Here is a 16,739-nt window from a genome sequence, read left to right on the forward strand (position 1 = left end):
ACAACTGAATCAGTGACATTGGGCAACTAGAATCTCACTGCTCTTTTACTGTGATTAGTAAAAGGGATTAATTACAGCAGATGCTTTAATCCAATCCTGTCCTTGTAATTACACCACATATCTTCATCAACACCACCCTCAAACGCACGCACACACACACACACGTTCACAAACGTGCACACACACACATACTTGCCACCAGTGAAAAAACAACATGACCCCTAGACCATGGTGGATCCTGTGTCTCCTAATGCAGGTGAGTTCCTAGTCCAGATGTTGTCTGCAGTCTCAGCTGAAGGCTGTGTGTGTGTGTGTGTGTGTGTGTGTGTGTGTAGTGTGCGTCTCTCCTGCTTGTTTGTGTAGCCGTTAGACCACTCAACTGAGGGACAAGGAAAAACAACCACGTCTAACGTCTTCAGTCATGTCCAGTACACACCATGTCCAGTACACACCATGCCACCCTGAGCACATACACACCATGCCACCCTGAGCACATACACACCATGCCACCCTGAGCACATACACACCATGCCACCCTGAGCACATACACACCATGCCACCCTGAGCACATACACAGCATGGGAGCTCATCTCAGGGTTTTAGTCACACGTATGTAGATTAATGTCTGACAAGGCGTGACCCCCAGATGCTACACATGTACATGTTTATAGTTTGTGATCCTTGATCTACTAATCTCTCGTTAGCGTGTCCTTAGCATGTTCTCCAGATGTGCAGAGATCAACCACACGCCCCTCCCCCCCCCCCCCCCTGGCCACCACGAGCCCCCCTCCCCCCAGACTGCTAACGTACACATCAATGTAAACAGTTGCCATGACGCTTACACATAACAAGAGGAGAAAATGGGGGGACGATATATTTAATATCTTTATTGTAAAAAAAAACAAAAAAACAATCCGTACAAAATTCATGTACAAAGTTCACCATAGAAAAAGACAGCAAGAAAAATAAAAATCAAACATTACAATTACACAGAATGTGCACTGCATAAAAATGATTGAGACAGAGATGCTGTACAGGACCAGGGTGTACCCCCTCCCTGGTGCACCCCACAGGAAGTCACAGGAGCGGCCACAGGAAGTGGACACAACTCAGGAAGTCATGAGGCCGGCTGCACGTGCTCAGAGCACAGCGTAGCACATGACCACAGTGGTTACAGGAAGCAGTCACAGGGCCCGACCTCACAGAAGAGGACCTGGGGAAAGTATTGTTTAAAGCCCTTTCCTGTAAACATAGAACAGATCTGTAGAATGGTTTTAAGGCCAGGTATGGTAACACACAGAACATGAGATCTATTGAGAAGAACCACTGTAGAACCACTGTAGAAGAGCTTCAGGAGACAAGCACCACCGATACTCAGGGTGGAAGGTGTTCTGTGAGGAAGTTTCAAAGCCTCACGTTTGACATCCAAACCGTGTGTGTGTGCTAACCGGCAATGTGACGTTTTCATTAAGTTGTTTTTGGTTTCTGATAAGAATCTGAGCTCAACTGGGTTTACAACAGGGGATTTAGAAAAATTAGACCTTTAAGTGAAATGACACTTGACTCGATCCATGTCCGGTGTTTGAATGCAGCTCTTGTTGTGGACCCACAGGGTCACCCTGTAGCTGCTGAATCAAGTCACCTGAGTTTGGCTCCAGATGAAACCACGACCATCTTAATCTCCAAATGTATTCAAGCATCTAACTCTTTCAACTTTCCAGCACATTTTAATTTTCCTCAGGAATGTAAGAACATTTTACTTTATTTTATAGGTCCCTTGGTTCTAATCTGGCACGGGTCATATCCTGCCCCCCCTCCCAGGTCATATCCTGCTCTGCTTTATTGTCTCTCTCCAACTGTCCTAATAAATAAGGCCAAAAACTGAGATTTACACACACAAAAACAACAACATAATTGTCCAGACTGGTTTGAGAAAGAAAAAAAAAGCAAAGCTACAAATAGTGGCTTCAAATGTCATAAATTAGGCTCTTGACCCGTATTAATTTCTCAAACTCAAATACACATTTTGTACAGTTAAGGGGCAATTAATTAATCATCTTAATCAAAATATAATAATCACTTTTTAACCAGAGTAACCATCTCAAATCCACTGGATTTAAATTCTTGGAACGGCTCAGAGATTGGTCCAAATACAGGAAACACACTGCACCTTGGCAGGTAACAGCAAACTGAAGTTGTAAGTACTTTTAAGTTCATCAAGTCTACATTTAATTTATCATCATTTCCCAAAAATATATACAAATAACTATTAACACTGGTGACAAGGGTGGGGGTGGGGAAAACAATTCTGACAGTGCTAGGAAGGGTGTCCGAACCGTCCTATTTCACAGCCTTTCTATGAACTGGCCTCGTATTAAAACTGACAAATGAAAGAAAAAAACAAAACAAAGGAAAAACAAACATTAACAGTCTGTTCCAGCAGGCTGTGTCCAGTTCACAGGCTCTCTCCTTCATCCAAAAGGGGGCGCCTGCCCTCCACCTTCACCACAGTCAGACCACAACTGACCACAGTCCGACCACAACTGACCGCAGTCTGACCCGCGCTGGCCGCTGCCTGGCGCGGGCAGGCAGGTTTGCGTCCGTCTTACGTGCGTCTGTGGAGAGCGCTGAGCGTGTCTGAGAGGAAGGTGAGCAGGCCGCGACACACACCTCTCCATCCCTGCCAGTGGGGGGCGCCCTCCTGAAACACACACACACACAGAGCGTCAGGCCTCACACACACACAGAGCGTCAGGCCTCACACACACACAGAGCGTCAGGCCTCAGACACAGAGCGTCAGGCCTCAGACACAGAGCGTCAGGCCTCAGACACAGAGCGTCAGGCCTCAGACACAGAGCGTCAGGCCTCAGACACAGAGCGTCAGGCCTCACACACACACAGAGCATCAGGCCTCAGACACAGAGCATCAGGCCTCAGACACAGAGCGTCAGGCCTCAGACACAGAGCGTCAGGCCTCACACACACACAGAGCGTCAGGCCTCAGACACAGAGCGTCGGGCCTCAGAAACAGAGCAAGGAAACCACACTCCCTGCAACTTCTGGACGGCAGACTCTTTCTGCGAAGACCTTTCGGTTGTCAACGTCACCAGACAGACAACATTATATACAACATTAACAGAGCGAGCCGTCTGAACAGCCCCTGACTGTTGGTGCGAGAGAGATGTGTCACAGTGCAAACAGGAACGCCCACAGCGCATACATCAACAGCCTCATGCCAAACAAACACTCAGCTGCTCATAGTGTCTAATTGGTGCTAGTCAATCATAACCCCATGTCTTGTGTCAAGTCACTGGTGTTTGTTCCAAACAGTAAACTGTCTGTGAAACCACTTACACACACACCTTACACACACATCAACTACATGCACACACATACACTACACACACAGACACACACACTAAACACTTATACACACACATTTACAGTTGGTCACCCTCTGTATGATAATACTGTACGATAATACACAGCTCTCTCACTGAACAAGTGAACTCGTATCACGTGTGATTGAGGGTTTGTGTGTGTGTGTACGGTTTATGTGGTGTGTGTGGTGTGTGTAAGGTGTATGTGGTGTATGTGGTGTGTGTAAGGTGTGTGTGGTGTGTGTAAGGTGTGTGTGTGTAAGGTGTGTGTGTAAGGTGGCAGACAGTAATAGACAGTGTCTGCCAGATTGAGAGGGTGAAAGGAGTCCATCAACAGCTGCTCTGAGTCACTCTCTAAAAATAGCATCACATCTCTGGACGAGGGAGAGGGGGAGTGTGACAGATACAGAGAGAGAGAATTAGAAAGAAAGACAGTGAGAGAGACAGAGTAAGTGAGAGACAGAGTATAAGAGAGGGTGTTGAAGAAAGAGAAGAGGGGGTGGGCTAACGGGACAAGACACAAGAAAAATAAGAACAAGAAACCAACAGTTGTAAGGTGGGGTGTGTGTGTGTCTGTATGTGTGTGTGTGTGTGTGCCTGTGTGTGTGTGTCTGTATGTGTGTGTGTGTGTCTGTGCATGTGTGTGTGTCTGTATGTGTGTGTGTGCCTGTGTGTGTGTGTGTGTCTGTATGTGTGTGTCTGTGTGTGCGCATTTGTGTGTGTCTGTATGTGTGTGTGTGTCTGTGTGTGTGTGTCTGTATGTGTGTGTGTCTGTGTGTGTGTATGTGTATGTGTGTGAATGTGTGTGTATGTGTGTGTGTATGTGTGTGTGTCTGTGTGTGTGTCTGTATGTGTGTAAGTGTATGTGTGTGCGTGTGTCTGTATGTATATGTGTGTGTGTCTGTGTGTGTGTGTGTATGTGTGTGTGTGCCTGTGTGTGTGTGTATGTATGTGTAAGTGTATGTGTGTGTGTCTGTATGTGTGTGTGTGCCTGTGTGTGTGTGTCTGTATGTGTGTGTGTGTGTGTGTGTGTGTGTGTCTGTGTGTGTGTGTCTGTATGTGTGTCTGTGTGTGTGTGTGTGTGTTTACCATTATTCAACCTCCTTGACTGGGACTTTGAACCTTTTATGTCTCACATACCCCTTTTCCACCAACACATTTTGGATGCTGGTTCGGAGCCAGTGCTTAATCTCTCTCAGTTCTTTCTCTTTCGACAGCCTAAAACCCGGCTACGAACCAGGGAAAGTGGTTCTTAAGTAAAACCAAAACATTGCTTGGCTAAAGTATGAACCAAAGTAAGAACCGCTTGTGTCAGGGGCAATCCCACACCTCAACCTTGCGTTCTTCGGATTGTTAAACAGCCTTTGTGTTTGGCGCTGCCGCGCTAGCGTTGCTGGGAAAGATGAGATGTATACAGTGACATAATGACTTGGCTCTGTAGGTTCTTAGAAGGCTCGCAAATTGAACCAGCTCCGAACCGGCTCCCGGTTCACTTTGGTGGAAAAGGGGTAACAGACTGTTTTACAGCCTTAGACATTTACCTATCAGCCCTTTCACTGGCAGTAAATACCACCTCTCTCTCTCTCTCTCTCTCTACCTCTCTCTGTCTCTGTCTCTCTCCCTCTCTCTCTCTCTCTCTCTCTTACACACACACACACACACACACACAGAGGGAGGTGAAAGAGGAAAAAAGAAAAGAAAAACAGAGACGTTGTCTGTGTCACAATGTGTGTGTGTGTGTGTGTGCAAGTGAAAGTAGGAGAGAGAGAGAGAGAGAGACAATGTATGTGTATTACTGCTAAATGACGTCATCTGTGTTTGTTAGGAGAGGGGGTTGGGGGGAGGGGAGGAGTAGAGTGGAGGAGCAGGGGGGGAGGGGGAGATTAGCTTGTGTTTACTCTTACGGCTGCTTGACTGACTTACTCCCCTCACGCTATGCAGAACACAGAGGGAGAGGGAAGGAGAGGAGAGAGAAAGAAGGGAGAGGGAGGAGAGGGGGGAGAGAGGGAAAGAAAGGGAGGGGGGAAGGGCATCAAGTTCAGACAACTGGAAACTCAACTCCAGTCACAACACTCTCTCAGCGCTCAGGGACATCATATTGATCCATTTACACTATTGGCTCACACACTCATGTTCACACACACGCAAGCCTGCTCACTCATGCACACACACACACACACACACGCACACACAACATTTCTGGCCAACACACACACACGCAAGCCTGCTCACTCAAACGCACACACACATGTACACACACACACACACACATGTACACACACATGTACACACACACACACATTTTCTGACCAACACATACTCAAATGTAAAACATCTGTGGTAACTTAAGAAAGGCTGAAATCACACTAAACAACAATCTCCATCTCTCCGTGTCCAGATCTCCACCAGGCTCGACTCCTCACCGCTCTCTGCAGGATCGTAGCGTTCAAGTGGTCCCCGATCGCCCTCAGCTGACGGCCGACCCTCCGCATCTCCTGCTCCTGGTCTCCCCCAGGGGCTTGGGGCCGAGGTGAAGCCCGGGGAAGGAGCTCTCTCTGGGGAAGCAGGTCGGGCAGGGATCCCCTCTGTCTGGGCGTCTGCTGGTTCTCTCTGGTCGAGTCTGGAGGGGAAGAGCACAGGGCGGACGCTGTTATTTGAAAGGTTCTACAGCAAAGACAGGGTGCAGATCAGCTCTCCCCACCCCCACCCCAAGGAACATGCATCTCCTGTCTGTGTGGTCGGTGCACTAGAACCCTACACCATCATCTGGACCTGGATCCCTCAAAACAGAGTAAACACACACACACACACACACACACGCACACACACAGTCCTTCTAAAGCTACAGACTGACTGCATGAAAACAGCCATTGTTTGTTGGGGGAAAAGTCCCCCCTTAATACACCCTCTTTTGAAAGTAAAGCCCCCCCCTCCCCCTCCTCACGTCCCCCCCTCCTCCTCAACCCCCGCCCCTCCTTCCCCCTCCTCAACCCCCCCTCCTCACCCACCCCTCCCTCTCGGTGTTGAGTTGACCAGGGACTCTTGGGGTTCCCACCATGCTGCACGCTACTTCTCCCCATCCAGCCCTCAAAGTTTGTACATAATCTCTTAATCTGTCTAGAATACATGTTGTGTTTGTGTGTTTAGACAACATGCTTGTGTGTGTGTGTGTGTGTGTGTGTGTGTGTGTGTGTGTGTGTGTGTGTGTGTTGACACTGTTTGCAGGGATGCACCATGTGGACAGGACCTGTCACTTGGATGTCCATGTCACTGCTCACATCCACCAGGTTTACCTGAGGGTTAGTTAAGCCACTCAACCCATGAAGTTACACATCTCACTGTATTCCACCATGTTAAACATGTTGTTATACTGTATGTGTATAAAGCAAAGCATGACTCTGTGATTGAAAGCTCAACCCGGAGTAAACCCTCCCCCCCCTTCCTCCGACCCCCTGCTCTACTGTTGCTGAGGGCAACCCTGTCACTGCCATGGAGATGACAGCCCCGGGCAACTGGACTGCCTGGCAACTGAAGAGTCTGGGTTGCTAGCCTGAGGATAAGCTGATTCCTAAGATGCAGGTGACTAGACAGAGAGAGGGAGGGAGGGAGGAAGGGAGGGAGAGTGGGAGAGAGAGAGCGAAGAAACTCTGGCTTGTTGCCAGGGTAACTATAAGCCGGCGCTCCCACAGCCAAGCCAAGCCATTGGTGGACAGATCCAAGGATTGGGCTGTGATTGGCTCTAAAGTTTGGGGGCAGGGCGGGGGGAGGGGCTGGTTGGCGGCAGACCCCTCTCTCTCTCTCTCTCTCTCTCTCTCTGCCCTGGAGAAGGTGAGAGACAGAGATGAGAACACAAGGGGATACGGGGTGTGTGTAGCGTGTGCATGTGTAGTGTGCGTGTGTAGCGTGTGCATGTGTAGTGTGCATGTGTGTAGCGTGTGCATGTGTAGTGTGCGTGTGTGTAGCGTGTGCGTGTGGGGTGTTGACAACAACAGGATGATGTTGTCAGAGGTCTGCTTGACTAGTCTGGGTTATGAGCCCTAACCTGGAGGAAGTACAACGCACACTCCACACTTCATGGATAGACACACACTCCCACATAAGACACACACACACACACTATCCTCCCACACACACTCCACAGACATCCTCACACCAGACACACACCACACTCCCCACCACTAACACACCAAGGCAGGAAGGCAAGCAGGCTGGTCTGGAGGAAGCAACACCGCAGGGACATGTCTCAACATGCCCAGGCCTCTGACTTGACTCTATGCCAGATAGAGAGAGAGGGAGGAGAGAGAGAGGGAGGAGAGAGAGAAAGCGAGCAAATGAGAGAGAGCAAGAGAGAGACAGAGAGAGAGAGAGAGAGAGCAAGAGAGAGACAGAGAGAGAGAGAGAGAGAGAGAGAGAGAGAGAGAGAGAGAGAGAGAGAGAGAGAGAGAGAGAGAGAGAGAGAGCAAGAGAGAAATCCTTGAATATTTTCTTCTTACAACACCTCGAAACCTCGAAACCCAAACCACCACCCTGTCCTGCCCTCTGCCTCGCACCCTGCCTTCAGCAGCATCAAACAGAACCAGACACCTGCAGCTTGTTCCACATACAGCCAGACACACAGAGTCCAGGCCAACTGATCCTGCTGGCTTTACATCATCACAACCCCTTCCCCTCACCTCATAAGCTTGTGACCCCACATCCACAGATCTGATTGGTGGAGGGGGTGTCTGGGGGAGGGAGCAGGAAAGAGCAAGCCTTTCAGAAACAGAAGATAATCTGACGCAGTACTGACTGACCATGCCTCTCACACCACAACACTTTTTAGACTTTCATTTTTCATATTTATGCTATATTAGTCTATTTCCCAGTAGCTTAATAGTGTAGGCCTACATTGTTTACATCGATATAGGTTAAATATGTTTTATTTGATTTCTTGTCTTTAAGTGTGTACTGTTGGGAATGCCTGGAAATCTAGCATGTAATTGACAATAACTGTTAGTTTATATGATAATTAACTTGAACTTGACCTCATCCCTGTTGATGATGTGCAAACAGATGCTAATGCTGACAGCCATCCATCATCCCTCCATCATCCCTACATCATCCCTCCATCATCCCTCCACCATCCCTCCATCATCCCTACGTCATCCCTCCGTCACCCCTCCGTCATCCCTCCGTCATCCCTCCGTCATCCTTCCGTCATCCCTCCATCATCCCTCTATCATCCTTCCATCATCCCTCCGTCATCCCTCCATCACCCCTCCGTCTTCCCTCCGTCATCCCTCCGTCATCCCTCCATCATCCCTCCATCATCCTTCCATCATCCTTCCATCATCCCTCCATCATCCTTCCATCATCCCTCCATCACCCCTCCACCATCCCTCCGTCATCCCTCCGTCATCCCTCCATCATCCCTCCATCATCCTTCCGTCATCCCTCCGTCACCCCTCCGTCACCCCTCCGTCTTCCCTCCGTCAGCCCTCCGTCATCCCTCCGTCATCCCTCCGTCTTCCCTCCGTCATCCCTCCGTCTTCCCTCCGTCATCCCTCCGTCATCCCTCCGTCAGCCCTCCATCATCCCTCCATCATCCCTCCATCATCCCTCCATCATCCCTCCATCATACCTCCCTACAGGCAGCTCAAACAACAACGCTTCTCAATTGCATCTCTAAACAATGTTCCACCCTAGAACATTCCACTCCAACATGTTCCACCCTTGAACGTTCCACTGTAATATATTCCACACTAGCATGCTCCACCTGGAGACAGTGGAAATACAACCAAAGAGGAACTCAGAGGAGTTCAGACCAGGCTGAGACGTGATGACCTGCTCTCTCTCTCTCTCTCTCTCTCTCTCACAATCAGCATGGTCTCTCTCTCTCTCCCTCTCTCTCTCTCTCCCTCACAATCAGCATGGTCTCTCTCTCCCTCTCTCTCTCCCTCACGTTCAGCATGGTCTCCCTCTCTCTCCCTCACGTTCAGCATGGTCTCTCTCTCCCTCTCTCTCCCTCACGTTCAGCATGGTCTCTCCCTCTCCCTCTCCCTCTCTCCCTCACAATCAGCATGGTCTCTCTCTCCCTCACGTTCAGCATGGTCTCTCTCTCCCTCTCTCTCTCCCTCACGTTCAGCATGGTCTCCCTCTCCCTCTCTCTCCCTCACGTTCAGCATGGTCTCTCTCTCCCTCTCTCCCTCACGTTCAGCATGGTCTCTCTCTCTCTCCCTCTCTCTCTCCCTCACGTTCAGCATGGTTGCAGTTGGCTGCTGCACTTGACTACACAACACTGTTCAGTTCCATTTCATCACATTTCCTTTTGATGACCTCACGCATTCCATCAGATGACTTCATACATTCCATTCCCCCTCCTCCCCCCACACCCCCGGAAAGGGCACGAGTAGGCCTCCTACCTGTCCTGTCTCTGGAGGGGGCCTGGGGGTGGGAGCGTGGAGGCTGGCCGGCGCGGGGCGGGGGTCCCTGAGGGGCCGGGCCGGGGGCCGGGGGTCCGGGCTGGAGGCGGTGGGAGGTGGAGCCAGGCCAGGCGTAGGGGGGAAGGAGCTCCATGCGACAGCGCTGGTGTCGGCTCGGCTGGCCGATCGGACCCGGTCCACTCTCTGTCTCTGCCCGGGCCATTCCTGAGTCTGACTGGGGGAGGGGAGGTACGGTTCAGACTGGGCAGGGAGAGATATACAGCAGTTGAAGACCTGCCTGTCCTTGGTTTACTCGTCATTGGCTTTATATTTATCTTTTTTTGTATTTGATTAAAATAATATATACATTTTATATTTAACCTACAGTTTATGAGAACAGAAACCTATGAAGACAAGAATAATTATTTCTTAATGTCGTTATGCTTTTCTGTCCAACCACGATTCAGACATTTGCACATTACAGGAATCGTTGTCCAATATTGTTCTTTTCGTCCCCTCTCGCGACGGCGTCGCCTAGCGACCTATATTCTAACATGATCACTAGATGGCAGTGGCGGCACCCTCGTGAGCACGAGACCAGGCTTGTTTATAAACAAATCCGTGCCCAGCGGCAGACAGACACACGCATTCGAGGCGCGCGCCCCGCTCTTGTCAGTAGTAACAATAATAACAGTGTAGTAGTTTTGTGGCGCGCGTGAAGTCTCCCCCCTCCCCCGCGAGATACGAGCTCGCGATTTATGTGCCGAAATGTCTTGCTGTGGATGACGAGAAGGTCCTCATTGCAACAGACACGATCTTATCATTTGTGTTCGACTTGAAACATATCTCACGGAAAACGTTATCAAAGACCGACCTGGCGGAAAACAAGCCTTCGCTGTTTGCACTGGCCCACAGCACGAGCTCCAGCGAGAGCTGTCTTGCTCGCAGCTTGATGGGACCTTCTGATGAACAGAATCGAGATCATCTCAAAAGACAAACCGATCGCGATAAAACCAAAACCAATTAGCCTACTAGAGAATAAAATAAAAATTATACCCAGGCTAGCTATATCTAGATTTCTGACCTATGTAAATGAAGTAGGCTATCCCCCGCTTATCATCCAGCTGTATGACTGTTGTCTGACTTCTGCGTACTGAAACTCAGGCAGCTCGTAGCCTGCTGAACCCTAACCTGCGGGACGTCCTCGTGCCAACTCTGAACCCTAACCTGTGGGACGTCTCGTGCAAACATCGTTAATTGACATCACACATGTCTAGGCTACTGATTATTGTTCCTCCGCGAACGTGTCAAACTTCCCTGGGGTTACAAATTAATGGAAGCCGATGAAATGTAAAATTACTGAAATATATCAAGGAATAATTCGTTCAGGTGCAATTCCAACCGAGTTAAAATGTAGCATTTCTCATAATCACATCGACAGCTAGTTTGGCTACAGCTGATGCAAGATATGACCCGCCTGCAACTGGCGGTTCCGTTGGTTGAGTTTTGCAGACACTGAAGCCCCAAAATTGACACAGAAAGTTGATATGATTAGTTTACACACTTACTTTGCTAACCTGACGATCCGTGGTGAATGCTGATCTGTCCGTATACTGGGCAAACTAGATAACTTGTTGACATTAGAAACAAGCGGTTTGATTCGCGGCTTGGACGCTGAGGATAATCCACTAGAAATGAACAATCTGACATTCCACTTTTTCCGTTGCGATTGTCTTTCGCGGGTAGTCCGTTCACACGCGTTCGCCGGCGCGCTATCGCGTTGAAATCGATGTTTATCCAACAAGTTGTAACGGAGCTATGGTCCACAACGTTGATTACAGTGGTGAGTGTTTCAATGATACCTCCCTGCTTTCACTCCCGCGAGCCGCTCGCCTCTAGTTGGCCCCGCCCTCTGCTCGACAGCGTTGACAACAAGTCCTGACATGCTGCTGACGCAAGACTCTACCTGGATCCGCCGGACACGAGCCCCCTCATCTTTACAAGACTTTGCAGAACCCAACAAAACACCAATTTTGCACCCCCCCCTCCCCCCTCCCAACTCCCCCGCCCCAACACACATACACCCGCCGCTCCTCTCTCCTTCCTGTGAGTTCAGATTGGCACATCTGGTACAGTTCTTATAGGCAAACAAAGGTATGGTGGGTTGGAACTGTGGGTTAATAAACATGGAAGGAAACTGTAACATGCGGCATTCACACCCTGGCCCTCTTCAACATCTGACTCCATCTTAAACTGTTTCCTGCAGCCCATCCAGTGGCCACGATTTAATGTAACATGCAAGTGTATTATTGTTGCGTGTCTGTATAATGCACCTTAAGTAAAAACAAACGTCTACTTTATTCCAAAATATTTGTCTCTTGGGATTTAATTTGGATAGTTGCAATGATGGAAACAATCCTTTTTGCAGCATGACTGAATGCCAAACTCTTCCTGGCTTGGAGCAATTGACACCCATCAGAATCAGGCGGCAAATCCTTGCTAGCTAAATGACCCTCGCACATTATATAACATACTTTTAAATCTGGCATTAGGCTGTATTTTGACAACCATTAAAATCCATTCATGAAAAATGTCATTATCCCAAGGAATTTAACCAGATCATTTAATTCACACCGGATTACGAATATTTTACCCATGATAAACCGATGCAGTTGCTTCTCACATTTTTAATGCGGTGCTTTGATTGTGAGATTGTTTTAGCGCTAATGCGATTATATCAACACGACAGTAATTGGCCGTGTTTATTAGATCCACGATGCAGCCCCGGAATTCCCCTAGTCTGCTGGTCCTTTGACCTCGCAGACACGTGACAGACCGCAACTATTGTCCCAGACGAAATCAGCTGCGGGTCTCGCGCCGGGGAGGCTGCACGGGGTTTTGTTCGGGGTTCCTAATCGTCTGGAAATGACAGCTTGTCTCGAGCTCCAGCATGGCAGATGGGAAACGCCCTCTTGTGCCAGTAGGGGAATCCCCGCGCAGGTACATGTCCGGGCGAACACCCCAACCAGCTCGAGCCACCAGACCCGGCCTGGCATCAGGAGAACATGGCTTCCTGATAAGTGACTCCAGATAGCCTACATGGGTCTGTTCAGGGGCGCAGGTTTGTTTTCAAATGTGAGTGGGACAGTTGTAACTGAGGATGCGGCTGTTAAATCAAATTTTCCTAATTAAAAGTGTGTGTGTGTTTGTTGGGGGGGAGGGGGGCAGATTTGCAGTTTTCAGAAGGTGGGTGCGTCCAGAATCACCGTGATAGGAGAACATACGCGATTCTTAGGTTTTAAAAATGCGGGTGCAAAGGGTAGTTAATCTTTTTTTTTTTTTGCTCACAAAAACATGCTCAAAATTAATACTAAATCTTAAAATTTAAAATGAATAATTAGAGTACAACCAACCATGATAGAACATACAACTCTGACATCACTTACATTTTTTCAACAAAAAAAATCATTTTTTTACATTAATTTGAAAATGTTAATGTTTTCATCCCAACAGTAGGGTGTGCAAATGCACCCCCTGCACCCGTGGTAAAATCGCCTATGCAGGGGAAGATCAGGCCCTGGTCACACAGGGGCCCTGGTCACACAGGAGGCCCTGGTCACACAGGGGGCCCAGTAGAACCCCAAAATTTCCTGCAGGATTTAGATTTTGGGGCCCTGAGTACACATTAGCCAGGGGGCCCAGAACCCCAGCTGTGCCCTTGGGAGGGACTGAAAGCTGCTTAGTTAGAATGTGACCACATGACTGTGCTACTCTCATCCTACACTGCGACTTTTAAGTTGAAATCCTCACGGCTACTGGGCAAGGTTCAGTTGAAAGTCACAAGATACAAGGTACTGTGTACTGAAGATGTTCACGTTTGGTGTCTAAAGGGGAGTCTAAAGGGGGAAGAGGGAGTCAGGTGGATGAGAGGTTAGGAAATCGGGCTAGTAATCAGAAGGTTGCCGGTTTGATTCCCGGCCGTGAAAAAGGACGTTGTGTCCTTGGGCAAGGCACTTCACCCTACTTGCCTCGGGGGAATGTCCCTGTAGTTACTGTAAGTCGCTCTGGATAAGAGCGTCTGATAAATGACTAAATGTAAAGGCTCAGGTGTAGGCTTAGCTTTCCTCACATGGATGCCTAGTCCTAAAGCCAGAGAAAACGTAAATGAAGATCTAAAAATGTTTAGATCTTCAAATGTTTTCTGTTTTAGACTAGGCTGAATCCATGTCAGGGACACTGGAGAACCGGCTTTGATATGTATTTCTAGGATTTCTACATGCCACGCAGAAGATAAACCTGATGATGTACGCGATGAAGATGAGGGTAATGAAGATTACGCTGGGCCTGTGTGATGGTTTGTTGTGAAGCATGAGGTCACCACTCCAGCCCGGGTCATGTGATAGGCTGTTGTGTACACGTTGTGTCACCGTGGCGAGTGGCACCAAGACGCGAGTAACTCGAGCAAGACCACACGACTCGAGTGACAGTTTGTTCACATGCAGCCCGCTGCTCACCATCCTACTGTATACCTGCCTGTCAGCCTGTTTAAATCATGGATGCTGTTGTTGTTTACCAGCTGGACTGTTGACCAGCAGGATCAAGCTGTGCTACAGGTAATCCAACCGCTGGTCATGTTGAGAGGCCTCAAGTAAACAGCATCACAGGCCGACCGATCAATCTCCAGAGGGATTCCCTAGACTCTCTCATCCTGTCTCCTTATGTGTCCTCGACTGTTTTTAGTTAGTTTTTTTTACTCATCTTGTTTTTTACTCAAGTTGTTTTTCTTTCTTTCTTCCTTTTTTCATTCTTTCTTTCATACTTCCTCTCTCTCTCTCTCTCTCTCTCTCTCTCTCTCTCTCTCTCTCTTTCTCTCTCTCTGTCTGTCTATCACCCTCTCCCTCCCCCCCCCCTCTCTCTCTCTTCCCCCCCAGCCCCCCCCCTCTAGCTGACTGGTCCTCCTTGACCTCAGTGCCCCAGAGGGAGTGGTGCAGTGGGGGTTACTGGTGTTGAAGGAAGGCTCTTGGATTTCACAAAGCTCTGGAAAGGAAGACAGTAGGCAGAATGTCACAGCAACCTGATAAAATTCACTGTGTTTGAGTGTTTGTGTGTGTGTGTTTGTGTGATTATCTGCCAAGGTAAGTAACCAAAACAGAAGGACACAGTATGCTCCCCCCCCCTCCCCCCATTCCCAACACACACACAATGAAAGCTGAGCCAATGTTTGGTTGCTACAATGACATCATCCATTACCCCCCCCCCCCTCCTCCGCCCCCCCCTCCTCCCCCTCCCCAGCACAGAAGGGAGACTAGACACTCACCCGCCCCCCTCTCTTCTCCTCCCCTCCCCCTCTCTTCCCCCTCTCCTCCCCCTCCACTTCACAGATTAGTGTGTGTTGCAATGGTGTTAAGGAGCTGTTAACTGGCTCTAGCAGGGGGTGGTGAGGGGACACAGGTGTGCTAACACAGGTAAGAAGCATCAGTGACAGGCTCAAAACACTTGCATACTCTTCTTACATTTTTTCCGGAGTGACTTTTAAAAAGCCCATGCACAAGAAGTCGGATGGATTCTGTCACATTGAGCTAAACGGAGTGTATTGCCATGAAAGATATGGAATATAACATATTTACATAAAGAGATTTGGAATAAAATAGATTACATTTACACAAACATATAATAGAATAAAATACCTTTACATGAACAAATATATCATAGAATATATTTAAACGAAATAAATAGAATATATTTACATGAACAGATATAGAATATAACATATTTACATTACAGTAACAGATGTATAACAAGGACATACGTAATGCTTTACAGGTGCTGTGACATCACCCGTTATCTGCGCGCTACATCCCAGTATGTGGTTGTGGTCTACAGTAACTTCATCAGTGTTATCAGGGGAGATAAGATTGATGAGGACCTGTCCTGTCTGACAGGTAACACAGATCACGTTAAGGCTTAAGGCCTATCTGACTGACTGAGACACAAACCAGGACAGGTTTACTGTTCATCTCCTCAAAGCTGCCTCGCTGCCTTGCACTTATCTGTCACAAAGATAAACACCAGAATCACCAGGAGATAGGGTTAGATGAGGTGTTCCTGTGTGGGGTGGATGGTTCTGGTCACATGCTTGTGTTCAGGTGGACTTCCTGAGGTCTGGAAGACCGGACATCTTCCTCGTGTGTGTGTGTATGAGTGCGTGTGTGTTTATGTATGAGTGTGTGTGTGCGTGTGTGTGTGTGTGCGTGTGTGTGTGTCCATAACATGGGTCAGTGCTAAAGAGGTGTGAGGCTGCTGCCTGTAGGAGATCATTACCTCATCATCACCTTAGAGAGATCGACAGATGGACTAAGAATGCGGGGAGGTATGCGTGTCTGTGTGTGTGTGTGTGTGTGTGTGTGCGCATTCACGTGTCTGCTCTGCATGCATGTTTTAGTGAGTGTGTATGTGTGCACTACCATGTTCATATGTGCTTGTGTGTGTGTGAGTGTGTGTGAGTGGGTGAGTGTGAGTGAGTGTGTGTGAGTGAGAAGGTCAATCATTAATAATAATAATTCATTTAATTTATAACGCACTCTACATTCTGAATCTCAAGAGTGCCACAGTACATAGTAAAAACATTAGTTCAAAACAAACTATAATAAAATAGATTTAAAAAGTAAGAAACACCTTTCTAAATAAAAAGGTTTTTAGTCTTAAAAGAGTCCAGAGTCAGTCATTCCCATGAGTTCTCCGGTGACTTTTCCAGACCAGCAAAGCCTCGCTTTCATAAGACTGAAGAGGACAATGTGAAGGAATGTGCCTCTACAGCAACCCTGGTGACAACCCCCCCCCCCCCACCCCCCCCCCCACCCACACACACACACACACACAACCACACACACATGTATAAAAGTACTTCTTTGTCACTTCTCATTGTCTGCCACCAAACATTGAACTTTTGTAACTTTA

At 48.4% G+C, this 16,739-nt stretch overlaps 1 protein-coding gene and 1 long non-coding RNA gene across 3 annotated transcripts; one reads left to right on the forward strand and one right to left on the reverse strand.

Annotated features, from left to right (window-relative positions):
- Positions 1–867: 867 nt before the first annotated feature.
- Positions 868–11,617, reverse strand: bbc3 (BCL2 binding component 3). Of its 2 annotated transcripts, none has more exons than XM_084675148.1 (4): positions 11,351–11,617; positions 9,783–10,017; positions 5,805–6,001; positions 868–2,701 (listed from the first exon to the last, which is right to left on the reverse strand). In XM_084675148.1, the coding sequence occupies exons 2-4, from the start codon at positions 10,003–10,005 to the stop codon at positions 2,606–2,608; spliced, it is 516 nt and encodes a 171-aa protein (XP_084531274.1). In that variant the 5' UTR covers positions 10,006–10,017; positions 11,351–11,617; the 3' UTR covers positions 868–2,605. The 2 variants fall into 2 exon arrangements, with proteins under 2 accessions (XP_084531274.1, XP_084531275.1); XM_084675149.1 differs by having other exon boundaries at positions 9,783–10,043.
- On the forward strand, positions 3,832–6,720 carry LOC146257896 (uncharacterized). The gene is made up of 3 exons (XR_014729995.1): positions 3,832–3,937; positions 5,780–6,172; positions 6,607–6,720. It is a non-coding gene; the product is annotated as an uncharacterized LOC146257896 (long non-coding RNA).
- Positions 11,618–16,739: the final 5,122 nt, after the last annotated feature.

The sequence above is a fragment of the Hypomesus nipponensis genome, chromosome 15, assembly GCF_054491055.1.
Source record: "Hypomesus nipponensis isolate SF chromosome 15, ASM5449105v1, whole genome shotgun sequence".
In the NCBI taxonomy this organism is placed as follows: Eukaryota; Metazoa; Chordata; class Actinopteri; order Osmeriformes; family Osmeridae; genus Hypomesus; species Hypomesus nipponensis.

Coding starts and splice junctions, on each gene's coding strand:
- bbc3 (XM_084675148.1), bottom strand. CDS start 10,005: ATGGCCCGGGCAGAGACAGAGAGTGGACCGGGTCCGATCGGCCAGCCG. Junction 6,002..9,782: donor CCCCTCCAGAGACAGGACAG/GTAGGAGGCCTA, acceptor CTTCCCCTCCAG/ACTCGACCAGAGAGAACCAG. Junction 2,702..5,804: donor CTACGATCCTGCAGAGAGCG/GTGAGGAGTCGA, acceptor TGTGTGTTTCAG/GAGGGCGCCCCCCACTGGCA.